An 18,218-nucleotide genomic window follows, 5' to 3' on the forward strand; every position below is an offset into this window, starting at 1 on the left:
CCGTGCGGCAGTGCAGTGAGTCAGTGGCCCTCCGGTGGAGTGCGAGCATCAGTGTGGATGAGCCGCTGGTACCCTAATGGATGAATGCACAAATCTTTAACCGCTCTGTTTTCATCGCAACAGAGATTGCATTCACCTGCGCGGATAGGAAGCGTGTGGATTTTTTTTCCATTTTTGTTTGACAAAATCCTGTCTACGACTTCATTTTTTTTTCTCTCTCTCTCTCTTCAAAATTGTTTTATCTTCACTTGCGCGATGCCGGGCTGGAGGAAGAATCTGACTTTGTGTCTGCAGAGAATGCACGATGAAGGTAAGGTACGGTGTTTGAGCTAAATGCTGAAGCTATCAAAGGGAAAATGATGCTGCAAGAGCATCGAATGTGTCATCGCACGCCGGTGTGTTAATGCGTTGTGCTTTTGAGTGTTCTGAGCAATAATAAAAAAAAGGAGTCCGCCGGTTTTCCTTGGGATTAAAAAATGTGACATGCTGTGTAAATTTAAAATCGAATTTGTTCTGAATGCCAATAATTAGTCTTCAGAATTTGGTTTACAAGTTAAGCGTTGCGACTCCTGTTCGTGGATTTGAGCTGGAAAAGTGTTCATGCTTTTTGTCTCATTCATTTATTGCTTGGCAGCAATTTACGAAGGTTCTGGAACTTGAAATAATTGAAGCCGTCCAGTTTGTAGTGGGTGTGGTTTTGGTAAATGTTACAGGCCAGTTGTTTGTTTTTCTTTTTGTTTAGACGCTGCCTTGCACGTGTGCAAAACCAAAAGTTTGGATTGAAACTTTTAAGGCTGCGACCAAGCCTCAGGAGTTTCTAGACAATTTACAACTGGAAATCTGCGTTCAAGGCTAAACCTTTTTGATTGTTGGTCTGGTTGGTTATTAAGTAAAAAGGTATGCGTTTTAAATGTGACTTTAGATTTTGACATTTTATTTTATTTGAAATGGACCTGCATTAACTTATTTCAAAGTAACAATTGAGCATCTCAACTTACAACAGATGGAAAAACCTTTGTTTATGGATACGAAAAAAGACCAAATTTAGTATCAAAATCACACTGGGATGTGATGTTTTAGAACTTCTTGGCAGCCGACACCTGATCACTAGAGAGAAGACAGACTAGAAGCAAGACTTGGAGAGGTTTGCACGTAGTACTCAAAACGTTCCACTCGCTTCCAATCTCACAATATTAAAGATTCTAAAGGGTAATATAGATTTAAAAAAAATCCAATTCTTTTTATGAGCAATCCATTGTTTTCAAGCAAAAATACGATCTAAATGAAGTTTGATGCGTGCGTAAATGGAGCTGGAGTAGAGCATTGCTGTTCTGAACTCAACACTACAGTCTCATTTGTTTTCCTTATTTCTTGTGCTTACTTGCTATTGCACAGTTTCCGTCGTGCGATACAATGTATATAAGAGTATGTTTTAGAAAATAATGCAAATCTATACATAAAACATATAACTGACAAGTATTGAAGTGCATCCTTTTCTGCGTACTCCCGGTTTGCAATGTGCATTCCATTTGCCTGCAAGGCTCTTGGATACTGTTTGTCCGCCTTGAAATAATTGTGGTTGTAAAGTGCTGATGAGTATTTGTGATGCTCGATGTCCCTGTGTGTGAAGCTCATGTTCTGGTTTCCTCAAGAGTTTCTATGACACATCTGTACGTAAGAAATGTTTGTTCAAAATGTAAGATGCTTAAGTGCTGGAAGGAGGGTGTTATCACGAACATTTGCGATCTTACACACCTATCACACAGTTGAAACGTATTCTGGTACTTAAGATTTTTATGTCTTGCAATATTTTTTCTCATATGTCTACTGAGATGATGATGATGCAGTTATTCCAACCAACTAAGATATATTTTAAAACTGGCAACATGTTCCTGACCACCTGTGAAAAACGTTTTTAAAATTATGTAATTTTTGTGATCTTACTGCCTGCTTTGGTCAAGAAATCGCATTATGACTTTCTCCAAATTGTCGTTAAGCATTAATTTTTTATGTATTTTTGTCACTGTTCTGTGAGTCTTTTTGGTTTCTGTCTTGGCAGTATAGTGCCAGTCTACCTCCTCGTGTCTGTTTTTTCTTATCTTGGTAATTGTGTCTTTTGTGAGAGGCTATCTTGGGTAAGCAGTTGTACAAGGAGGAAAGAAGATGCACCTGGGAAAGGTTTGTTTAAGTGTTTTTAAGGAAATCACATTATTACATGCATATAGGCAGAATTAGAGCTTTGGTATTTGCAAATAAAATGTGTGGGACTTTGTGTGGCTGCTCCACCTGTGCAAACAGCATCTAATTTCTTTGCCCTTGAAAAAAATTGGAGAAAAGGTAGTACTTATGTATTTACTTCAATCATGTTGATGTATTGGACCAAAAGTAAGTTTCATTGCCGTTGCCACAGTTTTGGTCCAGACCACCTCTTCAGTGCGATCTAAATTTGAGTATCAATAGATCCGCAGTATTGCGTACATGAGTCCTAGCTGTTTTGTTTTCTTATCACAGAAAGCAGCAGACAGGAAACTCAGAGCTCCATTAATCATCAGGCTGAGGGTTCAATTCAAATAGCTCTTTAAACTTCAGAAGAGCACTGGAGCTCTCAGTGTGCATGTGTCTTCAGACACAGACCCGCTTGACTCAAGAGAAGTAATTGCAGGTTGCTGATTAAAGATTGCTTCGCGGTGAGGTATAGCATTGCAGTAGCTCATAGCAGGCGATCAAAGAAAATGTTTTGGAGCTTATCGTTCGACCATGGCAAGTGTTGTGATCGTAAGTATAATACAGTACATGGTGGGAGAAGACTTTGATTTGCATGCAGAATATGCCTTCTGTAGCCTTCTACACAAACTGAATTTAAAAATGGAACTTAAAATCTATTACTGGAGTATTGTCTAAAGCAGTGTACCAAACCTTGACTGCAAAAAGCTAAACTAATGCTTCCAATCAATATTTTGTGAAATACTGCAAACATGGAACAAAATATATTAGTTACATGTTAATGTCCATAATAAACTGATTCTTCTTTGTAGGTTGACTTATATTGTCAGGGTTTCTCCAAAAAATAACTTCCTGAAAACAAATACAGGTATTCTACAGGAATAAATGTTACACAAAAATGTTGTGTTCAGATTAAACTTTAAAAGCCTAATATATTCAGTAGGGAAGAAGTAGAAAATGAAAAAAGGTATGTCATTTCTGCAAATCTTATTTTGTAAAGTATTTTCCAGAACAGAAAATTAGAAGCTTTACCATGTGTCTCTCTTGTCAGCCTACTTGCTTTTATAGCTATAATTAACTGTCAATGAACTATTCATAGTTCTTCCCTAACAAAATAAAGCATGTTAAGAGAGGAAAAAATGGAGTGAAGTTTAGCCTGCTTGATACCACTTAAAGCCTTTATGGAACTTTTTGTAATTGAAACTGCTGAAATGATAAGATTGAAGATTTAAGACTGTCCATGTTTCACTTCATGGGTTTCACAGAAATGTGTACTACATACAGTATTTCATTCAACACTTATTTGCAGTTATATTTGAGCTATAATTGAGAAGTGTTAGAGAGAATGATCAGTTTGTGAGCAACCGTTTCGGTCTTAGTATTTTTTGATGTTGTTTAGTTGATTGAAAAGGGGCTGTATCTTTAACAAGGCAACAAACATCATGACAACAACGGGAAAACAAGTTCACGCAAGTGAAGAAAATGTAAATTGGAAAAATCAGTGTTAGAAGATTATTAAACACTACATTATTTCAGCTCTGTGCATAAATTATTAGCAATATGTTTTTGTTATAATTGTTTTATACTCCCGGTCTTCACTGTTCACCCAAGTGTAATCTGGTGTTGGTCTAAACACATTTAAAAATGTTTTTTTTTTCTCGGTCCAAGAGCTTATGCAAATTATAAATAATTAAAAAGAGAATCATATCTTAGAGTTTTTGAACAGTGCTGACATCAATTTTATTTTTTAAATTGTCAACGATTCAGAATTAAGGAAACCAAAACACTTTAAAAAAAGTCTGGGTTCTAATTGGTGTGCTGTTTTGTCTTCCTGCAAAAAGGATTCATCTAAATATTTGTTTAATCTTAATGGCAGAACTCATTTGGGCTGTGCAACACTCATAAGCACGGCTGGTGTTCTCTGAGTGCTCTGAGGTGGGTTGACAGCATTGACAAAAACCATGCAGTCTGAAAGCAAAACAGTGAAAAAACAGCCTGGGCTTCATAGTCCCAGTGCTGAAGAGGAGATATTTGTTCTTGTGTGTGGACTGGCAGTTTAAGCATAATCCTAGCACGGTGGTTTTAAAACCCTTCACTTCAGGAGGTGACTTGGCAGCAGCTCTTTTGTGCAAAGTGACTTACAGTACATTTGTATCCATTTATGGAGCTGGGCATTGTTCTGCAGAAATGTGAGTGAAGTGCTTGAATCTGTTTAAAAGAGCAACAGCGGAGTTTCACATTGAATGTGAACCCAGGGCTTTTCAGCTTTGAGACCAGAGCCAAAGTTGCTCCCGATTTAGGAATGGCACAGTTTTTAGGGTGGTGCGGTAGCTCTGTGGAAAAAGATCTGCACCTGTAGCTGGAAGGTTGCCGGTTTGTATCCCGCGGCCGGCAGAGCAATCCTACTCCGCTGGGCTCCTGAGCCTTAACCCCAACTGCTCCAGGGGTGCTGGTTAAATAACTGACCCTGTGTTCTGACCCCAAGCTTCTGTTCCTGTCTGTGTGTCTCATGGAGAGCGAGTTGGGGTATGCGAAATGACAAATTCCTAATACAAGAAATTGTGTATGACCAATAAATTGATCTTATCTTATCTTGCACACTTTCAAACAGGAACAAGTGTTGTCTGTGATGTTTTTCAGTGGAGGTGCTCATTTGGAAGGTTAAGTCAGATGGTCTAGGTTAAATCATTAACCAACTGTGGCTGGGTTTTCCCAGATGGATGCACACATTTGACCCAGTGCCACTGAGGCTGGGCTGAATCAGATCCTTAACTTGCCAGGCAGCTGCGAGCTCTGTGATATTACAGGCACCTGTGAGCATTCAGCATTATTAGCCAGAGTTATCGTATAAATTGCTAGTCACTCTGTTTTAGGCAGTGGAGGACTCACAATGTGAAAAACTACAAAGCAGGTTTTGGAAGGAAAGTGCTTACGGCCCTCATTCATTGCTGGTCCTACCTTTTTGGGGGCTCTCAAGATCCTAATTTGCACATACGCTACTATTATCGGCTCCCAACACAACCTAATTTTACTATTTAGAGCGATAAAATCAATGGATTATATAACTATAAAACTTTTATTAGCCAGCTTTGAAGAACACATAACATAACATACATAACTTTTAAGCAAGAACATGAGGCGCACATTTTACAAAGATAAAGTATTTTAACATTGAAAGTCATGAAAAGGAACTTTAATAATTATAATAAATAATGATAAACAGGATCTCTGTTACTTCAAAATTATAGACCATTATAACTTAAAAAGTACTGCACTGAAACCTTTGTAGAAAGGAATTGCAGAAATAAATATGAAATTAAGTAAGTAAATAAACAAGAGTACTCGATAACAATGGAGGTGGGATCAGTAAGGCTGAGCAGATGGGAAGTTTGATAAAAAATGCTCTATAAATCAATTTACCTATATTTCCAGACTCGGGTCTGGGACAGAGATTGCAATCCAAAGTGCTACTGGTTGAGTTCACAGAAGTTCACAGAGAAACCGCAAGGAAAACTATGCATTTTAATGTTGATTACGTGTAATCGCTAAACAGTCATTTGTACTTTTAGCCAGGCGGCATTTATTTAGTCACACGGCAAGTGTACAGTTGCGGGACATGAGATGAGACATGAGTTTTTTCTAGAAGTTAAGAGATTCACAAGTAGTCTACTGTATGTGTCTGGCTTTAAGATGTGTCATGTCTCTTGTTCACTACTTACTGTACATGGATCTGACAGACTGAAAACCAAATGAAATACAAATTATTACATTATTAGGCAGTATTATAATGACCTGAGTTGGCATACAGTACCTCTGAATTGAGATCGCTTATCTCGGTCTTCTGTTCTGCGCTTCAAAAACATTATGTACTTGATGATGATTGGTCATTTTTTTGGGGGTGTCCATTAGGATAATCCACAGCAGCAAAGAGCCAGCACAAGGAATTTTTTGCCGATTAAAAATGTGCTGATTAAAAATCTGTTATTTTCTACATTTAGGGGGCCTGCTGGTGACCTCAGGACCCTAGGCAGTTGACTAGTTTACCTATGCCTAGGGCCGGCCCTGCTGTCATGAGGTTAAAGCTGAGCTGATTAGCAGTGAGAAAGTTTATATCAAGTATTTCATTTTTATCTTTCTGTTAATGTTCTCAGATATCACCAGTTAGAAAATCCATGGTACTTTTGTTACTCCTACTGAACAGAGAATGCCTGTCAATGACTATTAAGTTCAGCGATTTTTTTCATGTCTAAAAGATACTCAGATTTCACATAAACCTAAAGTAAAAGTTTCAAAGAACAGACTTCTTGATCTGTAATTCAGGAGCAGTTGTAGTTTTTTATTCAAAAGTCTTTGACTGAATAAAACCTTGGATTTGTGCAGCTAGCATGAGGACCTTGTAAGTGGTATACAGTACAGTATGTGCCTCAGATGGATGTTTTTTTATTTATTGCATTAGTTAGAGGAATTGAGGAGGGAACCCTGGTTCAATTTCAGTGAAATCTTCTCATTTCCAGCAGTTTACTTGCATACTTTGCTGACCAGGCTTGTTCCTTTTGGTGTTGAGAGACAAGTTGTAGGAGCTGAATAATTTAGGCCTTTTTCTGTCTTTTTTAACTTAAGTAGTGAAAAATCATTAATAGTTTTAGAGGAATTGAGGAAGAAAAACTGCTTCAATTTCAATGAAGTCTTCTCGTTCCAGCAGTTTACATGGATGCTTTGCTGACCAAGTTTGTTCCTGTTGGTGTTGAGAGACGCATTGTAGGAGCTGAATAATTTGAGTAAACTCAATAAAGCTGAATAAACTTCTTGTATTTAAGCAGTGATAAATAGTTTAAACGTTAATAATAAAAGCTCATTTTAAACTGGTATTAAGTATTAGGAGCTGGATGTGTTCCAGCACATCCAGCACAGATAGGATGTGTTCCAACCTAAACATCATTAGAAAAACAAATCAAGGTTTATGCAGTATTAAAGTTGACATTAGTGAACAATTGGTGAACAATTATTGTCCACTGGCTCTGTGCCCAACGAAGTTCTGTTAGCATAGAAAGAGAGAAGTTTAATTTTAGTATCACTCTGAGTAGTGTCTAGAAAACAGTGAACAAAATCTCAAAACTTGATAATGCCTGCAAGGTGATCAACATGTCTGCTTACCCGTGTTTGTAGCTGCTATTCTGAATATTCTGTTTTGTTCAGTAATGTCAACAAAATTCCAACTGTATTATTTAGTTGATTAGGTGAAATTACAGTTAGACAGCTCTTACTGCAAAGAATTCTGCCATAATTCTGGATTAGGTCAGTCTCTCAGATCAGAATTTGCTTTCAGATAAGTTTATTTGCAGTTGAATTGCTTGCAGTTCAGACAGCAGTGAAGTGTTTCAAAGCAGTAATGTGATTCATTACCAGGAAGGTTTGCAGGGTTTTGAAGAGTGAGAGAAAGCAGTTCCCAGTTGCTGTGCAGTATCTTTCAAGTCAAGTCATCATGAGGGGCAAGTGGTTGTGACATCATCAGTTGTATCATCTCATTGCTTGCTAATGCACATCACATTTATTCATTTTTGTTAATTACGGGATTATGTGACCTCCACCCATAGTTTTGATTTTAGATGCCTGCCTCTTGAAATTGGAGACAGAGGAGCACCATTATGAACAGTTCATCACTCGGGATTTCAAAATTGACTAAGGTTATAATATCCTGGTTTGTGTCATGACCCAAAGCATTCTTACTTTTGGGCTCAAATCTTACCAACATTCCTAAGACAATGGCTCACAGGAGCTGTGCCAGATCATTTGCTGTTCAAGACAACAGAAAGATTATTATAGTCTTTTTGTACACTTTAATTCTACCATATAAAGGCTTTGTTGCTACATTAAAAAGTACTTTCAGCTCTCATGTTCATGTTCATAATGACATTTTAGAAAATCTGTAGCCTGATAATCAGCTCCAGTCACTGGAAGGTATTTACTTGCCCAGTTAATGTGTGATGGAGTTTACAATGACTAATAATGTACAGTATACAGATTTAATGAAGGTTTAGGGTTTAGTGAAATCAAGACCATAAGAAAAATCCTGGGCTTTCTTCAGGTATTGATTTAAACCAGTAATGGAATGACTTTACCTTCAGGGCCATCCTGATCCTAGCTTGATTAGTATCTGTAAGACCAGCTGAAGGTTTTTTCAGACTGGGTCTGTGGCCTCTGTCATGTAATAATTAGTTTCCACTGATTAGAGCTATGATGTGGGTAAAGAACCTTTGTAAAAGAACAAGGTACACGTGTTTAACAAAAACACTTCTTTGACACCTCCCTTATTCAGTAGTGAATTCATATAGAATATAAGCATATGACCTTTTGACAAAACCTGTTGTTTTGATTTGTGGGAAGAATCTGAAGAAAACATTTTTCTGTTTATTGAAGTATAACATAGATGTGACTGTAAAGCAAGTCTGTAAAATATAAATACAGTTTTTCTGACTACTGTGGGATTGCTTTATCTAAGTGTTGTAATTGTAACTTTGGTCTCCTGTCTGGTAAGATATAGATTTTGCAATCAGGATGAAATATTAAACCATTATCTAGTATCTGTACTTGTTTTACCATTCCTAACTTTAAGAAGTTTTAAACTGTGTTTATTATATTTATATTGAAACACAACAAAACAGATTGGCCTTTAATAACTATTGTGTTGGAGTCTTTATTCCTTTTATGGCATCTATGTTAACACAATAAATTAAAGGTGATGTTAACCCTAACTCGAGGAAGATATCCTGTGGCAGATCAATAATAGCCTAGTGCGTGATGTTGATCTCAGGTCATTATTGTGTAGAAAATGTAAAGGCTATTTTGTGGGTATATTTGCAGATTTAGGGCTCTTCAAACTCCATTATTTTTGTAGAAATATCCATTAACGATAACCATAGGATCTGGAATATTATGGGCTATCTTAACTCTTTATATTTGCAGATGAAGAGTTTAATGCATGTTTTATAGCAATGTTGACTCTTACAGACCTACAGTAACAATACATGTACAAAATATTGGTCACTAGATGTTTAACATTTTATGCTGTGCAGTTGTTACTGTAGCTTCTAATTGCAGAAATGTTAACTATGAAATCTGAAGGGAGGTCTTGAAAAATACAATAGACTACATTGCGCATAATTGTTATTCTGTCCCTGAGAGATGCTGGATAGATCTTTTTTTGCAGGAAGAAATAAGCTACACAGTTACTGGAAATGGTTCAAGGCCTGGAGTTTGCATTCTCTAAATATTATGGCTTCAGCTCTGTTGGAGCCAAAGGAAACTGATATTATTTAAATCCCTTTCTCTGAAACTTATGTATACTTCAGAGAATCAAAAAAATTGATTTATACCTAATTTTACCTAGAAAAGAATCTACTTTTGCTTTTTTTCTGTCTCTCCTTTACCAATAGTTATTTTGATTGTAAAATATCTTGTAGAGTCTGAAATCCTGTTAGCTGTTGAAGTTTACCTAGATTTTATTTTGATTGATGGGAGTTTGCTACTTCCACAATCCTAACATTAATGACCAACAGCAGATGTATCTTCATAGTCATTATTCTATGTAGCAAAACATTAACCTGGATCCAGCTTTGAAAGAAAAAACAAGAATGGCTTATCTAGATTGAGGGAACATGATGTCCTTCTTATTTTAGCAGATATTGTTGCTTTTCATTTTGTTTTTCCATTGCAGAATTACTCTTTCCCCCCTTTTGTACCAAGTTCTGTGTTTCTTTTCCCTATTTAGCTTTAGGCCTTGGTACGTATTGTCTCCCATCCTGGGAGGAGTAAAGACAAATGAACTTGTTCTTGGCTGGGATTCGATCTACTAACTCTCAGAAGTCTCTCAGATCCCTGCAGCTATATAAAGCATAGAGATGTAAACAAATTCAGTGATCCACAAGACTGGTTATGTGACCTCGACAGCTTGCAGTTCCTTTCAGGTACCAGGCGGCAATTGTAGGCTCGCACTGAATGACCGCTGTTGCAAGTGGAGAGTTAAAGATTCCCCAGCTACCCTGTAGTTGGAGAGTGCAGCTTTTTGCACCCTGTGGCCTTTAACCACAGCTGGAAAAGTAATTGCCCAGAGATTCCCAGGCACATCTCCTGCACTCTGTGTCTCTTTTGAGTCAAGCAAATTTAAAATATTTTCCTTTTCATTTCTTTATTTTAATTTTGACATCTGAAAACAGTGTAATTGATGTATAATTCCAGTATAATGCCATAGAAAGGAATAATTAGAAACACTGACATCAGATTTTCAAAGTCTCTTGCTTATTTTTTCTTATTAGTATTCTCATATCCAGTGTAAACGCTTATTTTCTTGTTGTGGGCAATAAATATGTATAGTCTAATTTGTGCTACTTAGTACTTAAAGGTTTTAGGAAATATCAGCTTCATAAAGCTGGTAATAATAAAAAAGTGCCTTTTTACAATTTTAATAACCACAAAAACTCCTCAGGCTCTGCCTGTTTTAGGGGGAATGTTCAAACTGTTAATTAATATGTTTATGGCAAAAAGCTTGACTCATAAGACATGTCCTGTGAGGCGAACGTCAATCTGCTGATACAGCTTGAGGTGAAATTGTTATAGTTTGCTGGCTGAAGTGTTAAAGAACTCCTTTCTCCTGAGATATGGGATTTTTAGATGTATTGACAGAAACTTCATCTGCCAACAATCTGGAAGAGCTGCTTTCCTAAACAAATCCATCAGTGCTTATGCTTTAATAAATGCTGTTTTGAAATCCACAAAATCAAGGGTTGCAATGCTGATACTCATATTTGAGTTTATTTATATACTGTGATAGCCAAGAAAGGAAAAAAATAGACACAAAATGTTTCCTCTGATGACGGATATTAATTAGTATAATAAAGATTATTTCCTGGATATGGAAATTCCATTATTTTAACTGGAGTTGTTGTTCTTTGAAAGACTGTTTTATGGGTACTATTTTGTCACAAATAATATTTATGTATCAACATACATTCCTTTTCTTCTGTGTGTACAGTATAAATATGTGCGATTTGTGTTTATATACTTAAAAGGCATCTTACTAATAAGTATGAGTTCAGTTCTCATATCCTATGTTTTTTATTTCACTGGTATGTACTGCTGAGCAGAATATTTTGCAGACATTTACTAGAAGAGACAAAGAAATCCACATTTGGGATCCCAGGTTCCTCTATATTAAAGGCAAAGTTACACTCGAATGCAGTAATATGTTAAGTGCTAGTGATATCAGAGGTGCTCCTCCCAGTGTAACTGGTAGCTGGAGTGTCGATTTCATTGAGTTCAAGCTTACAGGATGTGTTAGAGCAGTTTAATGTGCCAGCTCCCTCTTGGATTCTGTACTTGGCTGAGATAAAGAAAAATGTATTGAACAGCTTGTAACTTTCCTTTTTTTACAGGTTTTACGTTCCCGTTTAAGTCATGTTTTTAGCTCTTATTAGCGTTATAAAGCAGCAGTGCTGACAGTTTTCTTGCAATTTGTCTGAAAATCTCCTTCGACAATCTGTGGCTCTTTTAACTGCCTCCACTATGGCAGTTCAGCTCTTAGTCTATCTCTAGGGCCTAACCCACGGCTGCCAAATGTGAATTACTTCCTAGCATACTTTTCTGTTCTAGAGACTTATGTAGATTATATTCTTTTTACTTTGCACATCTTGGGTCAGATAATATCAATTAAAAAATAGCAAACGTTAGTGAAACATTGACTAACAGAATTCCATCAAGAACAATTGAAAACCAACAAGTGGCGGAGTGCTGCAGTGGTTAACATTGCTGCCTTGCGGTGCTGGGGCCCTGGGCTCAGTTCCTGGGGTTGTATCTGTGTGGAGCTTGTATATTCTCCCATTGTGTGCAGGGGTTCCCATCCAGCTGCTCAAGTTTCCTTCCACAGTCCAAAATCATGCTGGTAGGTTAATTGGCTTGGCACTGGTGTGAGTGTGTGCTTGTGTCTGTGTGTGTTTTGTGAAGAGCTAACATCCCATCTAAGGTGTATCCTGCCTTGTGGCCGTTGCTGACCAGGATAAACTGGCTCCTCTGTGACCCTGTATTGGATAAAGCAGTTAGAAAATGCATGGATGGGCTAGATAATGGATGGATGGACAGTTCAAGTCATAGTGGGTCACACAACCTTTAATCCATATTTTAGGAATTTATTGAATGAAATGTAGATAATAAAGATCAATATATAACTGAATCAGGGAAGCACAACATTTTAACATCTCATTACACTCTAAATGACTTTATTGAGCTCATTGGTTTTGAAGGGCTTATATTTTAAGGATGGCTGTTAAAGGGAATGGAACTTCAAATTACACTGCACTGTTGAATATAAAATGATGTTGATCTAACAACATGTTTTGTAACTGACTTTTAGACCTTAAGATATTGGGAAGTTTCAATTTGATTTTAACCATTGTTTAAAATGGGGGGTTCTGAAAATGGTGAATATCAGGAACTGAGCAGCTTAATCAATAAGTAAATTAAATAATTATTCTAGGTAAACTCGTTAAGAGTTTACCTAGAATATACCTGAGCAGTTGGTGTAGTTGCAGGTGAATTTATTTGCATACTTAGTTAAACAGATACGTATTAACAATAACAATGACACACACAACATAAGCATACAACACACAGGTTATATGTTCAAGTTTACAGATTAGGCGTTCTAGAAGCCTAACTTCCTAACTACCCAGAAAACCCCAGTGTTACAAGTATTCAAAGTCATAACACCTACAAAGGCCAGAAAAAGATAAAGCTGCCTTCTGAACGAAATAGAATTCACTCCGTGTTTAAATCTCTGTCTGCAAACTCAGATGTCATCAAATGAATGGGAACCTATCCTCCTATTGTAAAAAAACACCCACTTACCAGGAGAGGCTGTTTTTAACCAAGGGATTCCTCATTTAGGAAATCAGAGTTCCCTACAAAACACAAATCAACAAGCTCTCTTAGCTAGGTTCAGATATTAAGCTCCAATCTGGTCTTTATGGATGGTCTGGACAAGGACCTCTCGTCTGGCACAAGCTTTATGTTCTATCCTCCTCTCTTCTCTCTCCGTTTTTTTGGTCTCCCCCTTCTTCCTTTGTCTCTTTGTCTTTTATCACACTTAATCGTTTACCCAGAACTTAATTAACTAAGGTGAACGGAAGATTATTTTGATCAGTGATGTCTTAAACCCATTACAAAAAAAGTAAATCCCTTGGTTTGAAGCTCTAGGCAGCTGAAATGTTAAGAATAGTCAGGTGTTAACCATTGTCTCTAGATTCTTAGAGACACTTCCATAATCACCTATCATAGCCTTTAACAATATTTAGAAGCATGTACTAAGAGTAGGTTCTGTGATTTATAGCTTTTAATAGTGTTAATTCCTTAAAATGGTTTCATTGTGGGTTACAAAATGGTTCTGAAATTGTATTGGTTTTGTTCTGTTCACAACTCAGATTTTTCAGTAAAACCTGATAGAAAAGATTGTCTTGAATAATTCTAACTACAAAAAAACAAAAATAAACCAGTTTTCATTGAAAATACAAAGTCTGTCACATTAATATGAGAATCCTTGAAACACAATGTAATGGCTCGCAAACATCAACCACAAAATGGAGTAGCCTTATCTAGAGCACAGCCTTATCATGCACAGTTTCATGAAAATGGTACAGAGCTTATATTTACTGTATGAGAGATACCCATCAGTGCCATTGCTTTGGGAGCCATGGTTATTACTGTTTAAGATATATATAGAGAAATGTATTTTATATATATTCCCCTCCAGCAGGTAATGCATCTCTTTTCTCACAAATAGATTTATTAAGTACAAGGTGTTAAGTGAATATCTTCTTCCTTATATGCCCCCGTGTAATTATAATTACAAATAAAGTTGAATTGAATTGAATCAAATTGCTTAATTACCAAGAATGAAGACGACCGTGTTTTAAACGAAATACATAAAAAAATAATCCACAGTGTATATGGAATGGTAGTTAAAACTGAACTATCTAGACTTGTTTCTTGTACTTCTTGTTACAATTCATCTCATCCCATTTCCATCTCCTTTTAATACATTCATCATAAGATAAGAGCACTTTATTGGCCATATACAATTACTTGTATTAGGAATTTGTCTTTTCGCATACCCCAACTTGCTCTCCATGAGACACACAGACAGGGAGAGAAGCTTGGGTTCAGAGCGCAGGGTCGGCCATTTAACCAGCACCCCTGGAGCTGTTGGGGTGAAGGCTCTGGGGCCCAACGGAGTAGGATTGCTCTGCCGGCCGCAGGATATGAACCAGCAACCTTCCGGCCACAGGCACAGATCCTTAGTCACAGAGCTTCCACACCACATATTCATATTTTGCTCAGTCTTTCCTTATTTTAGACAAAAGGGTTAGAATTTTCTCTGATATGGTGGTTCAGGAGACATTTTACAAATCGGTCTCAGAGGAATTACATTGTTACCTGGAAGCTCTTGGGAAGATTTTTCTTCTCTTATGGTTAATGTAACGTGACTGACAATAGTTGTCTGTCAGTTTAAAAGCTGAAACTCATTTTTTGACAGAAGCATGGAATAGTTCCTTATAGTGATTATGGTGGTGTTTGAGGTGAGACTCCTGTTCCAAGAACGGTACAAACAGAATTAATGCAAGTCAAGCTGGAGTATAGCACTATCACTCCTTTGTTTTCTATCATCCAGGAGTGAATGAGCTCCAGGTAGCTCACTTTATCCTCACATATATATATATACTGTATATACATTTTAAAGCATTTTAATTTCAGGTATTTATTAAAAACCCCACAAAGTGCAGAGAAAAGATGGTCTTGAAGCACCTCAAAGAGTTGAAATATCAGTATCAATCCATCTGCAGCTGCTTGAATTCAATACAATGAATTGTATTGAATTGCCTCTTTATCCAAATTAAAACTGGTATAAATGAAAGTTTCAATGAGGGTGCAGATTTATTTAAATTTAATTTTATTTATTGAGTATACACTACCAATAGTAACAATTCTTGCAATTCCAAAAATGGGGATTCTGGTAATTACAAATAAAATGGAACTCGGAGAAGTATTTTAGACTTTCCTATATGGCTCTAAAGTAGAACCAAAAATACTAATTGAATATTTTCATCTGTTCCATATTCAACATTTCATTAAGAGTTTGTTCTACAGTTCATTTTCAGTTACCTCTTGTTTCAGGGATTTCATTAGCTATGTAATTGGACCTAAAAATGCTTCTTGCAATAACATGTCGGTCCTCAGGCATTTTCATAATTTATACTGAACATTGTCTTAGATTAAAGGAGTTAGATTGCTCACATTTTCCACAATTGAATAGTAATAATACCTGTTGTCATTTTATAAGAGACGTATGCGTTTTTAGGAGAAATACCTTGAAAATGCATTTTATTATCCTGATTTTAACATCTGGGCAGAGTATGAACAGTTCACATCTGTTTGCTAAGATTCAATTAGTTGGATAGTATCTCTCAAAATATGCTACTTTAATACACTTGGATTTAAAAGAGATGAAACTGAGGAAAAACCTCTTTTCACTTCAGAATTCTAAGTTTGAAAACTCAAGTCTTTATTTGCTTCTTTCCTTTGATTAGTATTTATATTTTTTTTCTCAGGTTTTTCTCCCTGCAGTCAATGGTTCTTACTGGTCCAATACCAAAATAAAGTGTACAATTGGACATGGTGGTTAGACACATAGTTAGTCTTGAATTGAACTGATACAAAATTTAGAGATGTATCTTACAGTTTTAAAGTAAATCTAGCAGCTTTCAGAAGCCATGATAGGATCAATTGTTAATAAGTGAGATACAGAATGATATTAAATGGGTAAGAAATTAAGCAGAATGAACATTTAGATCAAAAAGTCCCTTTTTAGATAGTGTGCAGCCTGGTAATTAATTCTTAATCCTGTAATCATGGTCATCTAAGCATCGATGCAGCTGAGTTACAATAACATGATTAACTATAATGGGATTAATGGATGACCTTGTCTAATAAAAAAATACTTTTCATTTCTGATGCTTATCAAGTTCAATAAAATCAACCTTGTTGATCAACCTGATGTTTTTTATCAGTGTTTTTCACTACCAAAGAAAGAGAATAAATGTTTTGTGTAGCTTTTTAAAACCTGAAACCACCTGTGTTTTAGTACTTTTACAGTTTTCAACAGCATCTCTAACACCTTCAAAACTCTGGGCCTCAGGGAAGGAGTCATGCTCTGCCAAGATGGGTTAGTAGTTTACAGAAATGTACAAAAAGTTTCCAGATTATTGAATTGTTATAATGGATTTTCAAGATGAATGTACTCGAATTTAGTTTATTAATGACAAAAGGCACTTTGTGCCATAGCAGTATCATGTTCACAAAGTAGATACACCCACGGGAAGTGGAATTTTCTGTAGAATGGTGCCCTAAATCCTGTGTAGGTCAATGCTAACATATCGGGGAAGAATTGTTTTTCTCTGCTGCTACATTTTGACATTGGCAAACTTCTGAACTGTGGAACCCAAGGATCTTGGAAGTACCTTGAAAAGCTATGCTAATGAGGATCATGATTCTGTTCGGGATGGATTATGGTAATAGAGGTTCCGATTTTCAAAAAATTAATTCCATAATCCTCATTAGCATAGCTCCTGAAGTTATTTGCATTTGCCGTTCTACTTAAATATGGTTTTCTAAAAAAAATCATTTTAATAATGCAACCGGCAGTTTCTAATCACACCAACTTCCCTGTTTCAGTTACGCTGAAGTGCACTTCTTAGTGATTATTAATAAAGAATCACGATAAGCTGACTTTGACAGGAAGAGGGCTCAGTTTGATTGCTTAATATCTCTCACCAGTGCTGTCTGAATTTCACATGCATTTAAAAAAAATTAAATTAGACTTGACAGGAATGTCACATCCCAGGATGTGAAGGGCACTTTTGTCAGGCTTGATCCATTTTCATGATTATTTTTTTAAAAATCACTATTTTTTAGTACAAAAAATCACTTATCTTTTAGGACAAAATGTTTGACTCCTGGGTTTGTGCTGGCAAACCTGTTAATTATCCATTATGTTATTGAATGCTTTCATTCAGCTTATTAAAGGCTAGCTTTAAGAGAGTGCTGTATTAATTAATGGATTTTGTAGAGCCCATCAATCAGGAAATGATATTCAGCAATGTATGATGCCTCTGTTTAAGTAAAAGTCTTCAAATACATAAACAATACTAAGCAGACCACATGTCAGGACTGGATGGTGATCTAGCACATTAACTTGAGCACAGCTTCTATATGGGACATTCTTTACATCCCGGCTAAGCACTCCCAGTCTTTCCTGCACAGAACATAGTTCTTTGTCTTGTAGATCATATAATTTATGACTGTCATAGGATTTACAATAAGAAGAAACTAACCAGAAGATTTTTTATGTGAACATTTGGGAATGTATATGTTACTACTGGTCTTGTATTAGCATTAGATTTAAAGGGGAACTGCCCATTTCCCAATTTTTTGGACCGGTTAACAAATCTCAGTAACAAAACGTATTAATTGACAGTATTGCAACATTTTTCAAATTTTGAATTAAGTGTACAATCGTGAACTTGGTAAAGGTACTGTATGGTTACCATGTTGTTGGAGGCGATAGAGAAACTGCTGGTGTCGCCGCAGGCAAGAGTGAGAGTTTGTGTGAATTGTGCCCTGAAAGCAGCCATTCCTGCTCACTAGTCGCTATAAGCAAATGAGAAGCAATTAACAACGCTAATTATTATGATTGTATCTTAGTTGGTTGGCAGGCTGCTCTTTTTCTTGCAATACTTTAACGCATCTAAAAAACATGTCACCATGTATGTGTCAGTTTCGTGAAAATATTTACTAGTATTATAGTAGCAAAATTTGCTTGGTCTAAAGCATGCTTAGAATGTAATAGAGCCCCTTTTGTGTCAAAACTTTTGTTGCTTTGTTCTGAGTCTCAG

At 36.4% G+C, this 18,218-nt stretch overlaps 1 protein-coding gene and 1 long non-coding RNA gene across 5 annotated transcripts in view; both read left to right on the plus strand.

Moving 5' to 3' along the window:
- The window catches only part of grip2b (glutamate receptor interacting protein 2b), a 290,064-nt gene continuing 271,846 nt past the window's right edge, over positions 1–18,218 (plus strand). For 2 of the 4 annotated variants that reach the window (XM_015348131.2, XM_069189428.1), the window contains exon 1: positions 2–310. Coding sequence is in view for 3 of the 4 variants with exons in the window: in XM_069189428.1 (XP_069045529.1) it covers positions 85–310 (226 nt within the window). In the remaining variant the exon portion in view is untranslated. Of the gene's footprint in view, positions 311–18,218 lie in introns of all 4 variants that reach the window. The other 2 variants (XM_069189432.1, XM_015348133.2) reach the window with 2 other exon arrangements.
- Positions 2,566–18,218, plus strand: part of LOC107077457 (uncharacterized) — a 44,608-nt gene continuing 28,955 nt past the window's right edge. Inside the window, exon 1 of the long non-coding RNA XR_001478475.2 lies at positions 2,566–2,775. This is a non-coding gene — a long non-coding RNA (uncharacterized lncRNA). The remainder of the gene's footprint in view (positions 2,776–18,218) is intronic.

This window comes from Lepisosteus oculatus, chromosome 4 (assembly GCF_040954835.1).
Source record: "Lepisosteus oculatus isolate fLepOcu1 chromosome 4, fLepOcu1.hap2, whole genome shotgun sequence".
In the NCBI taxonomy this organism is placed as follows: Eukaryota; Metazoa; Chordata; class Actinopteri; order Semionotiformes; family Lepisosteidae; genus Lepisosteus; species Lepisosteus oculatus.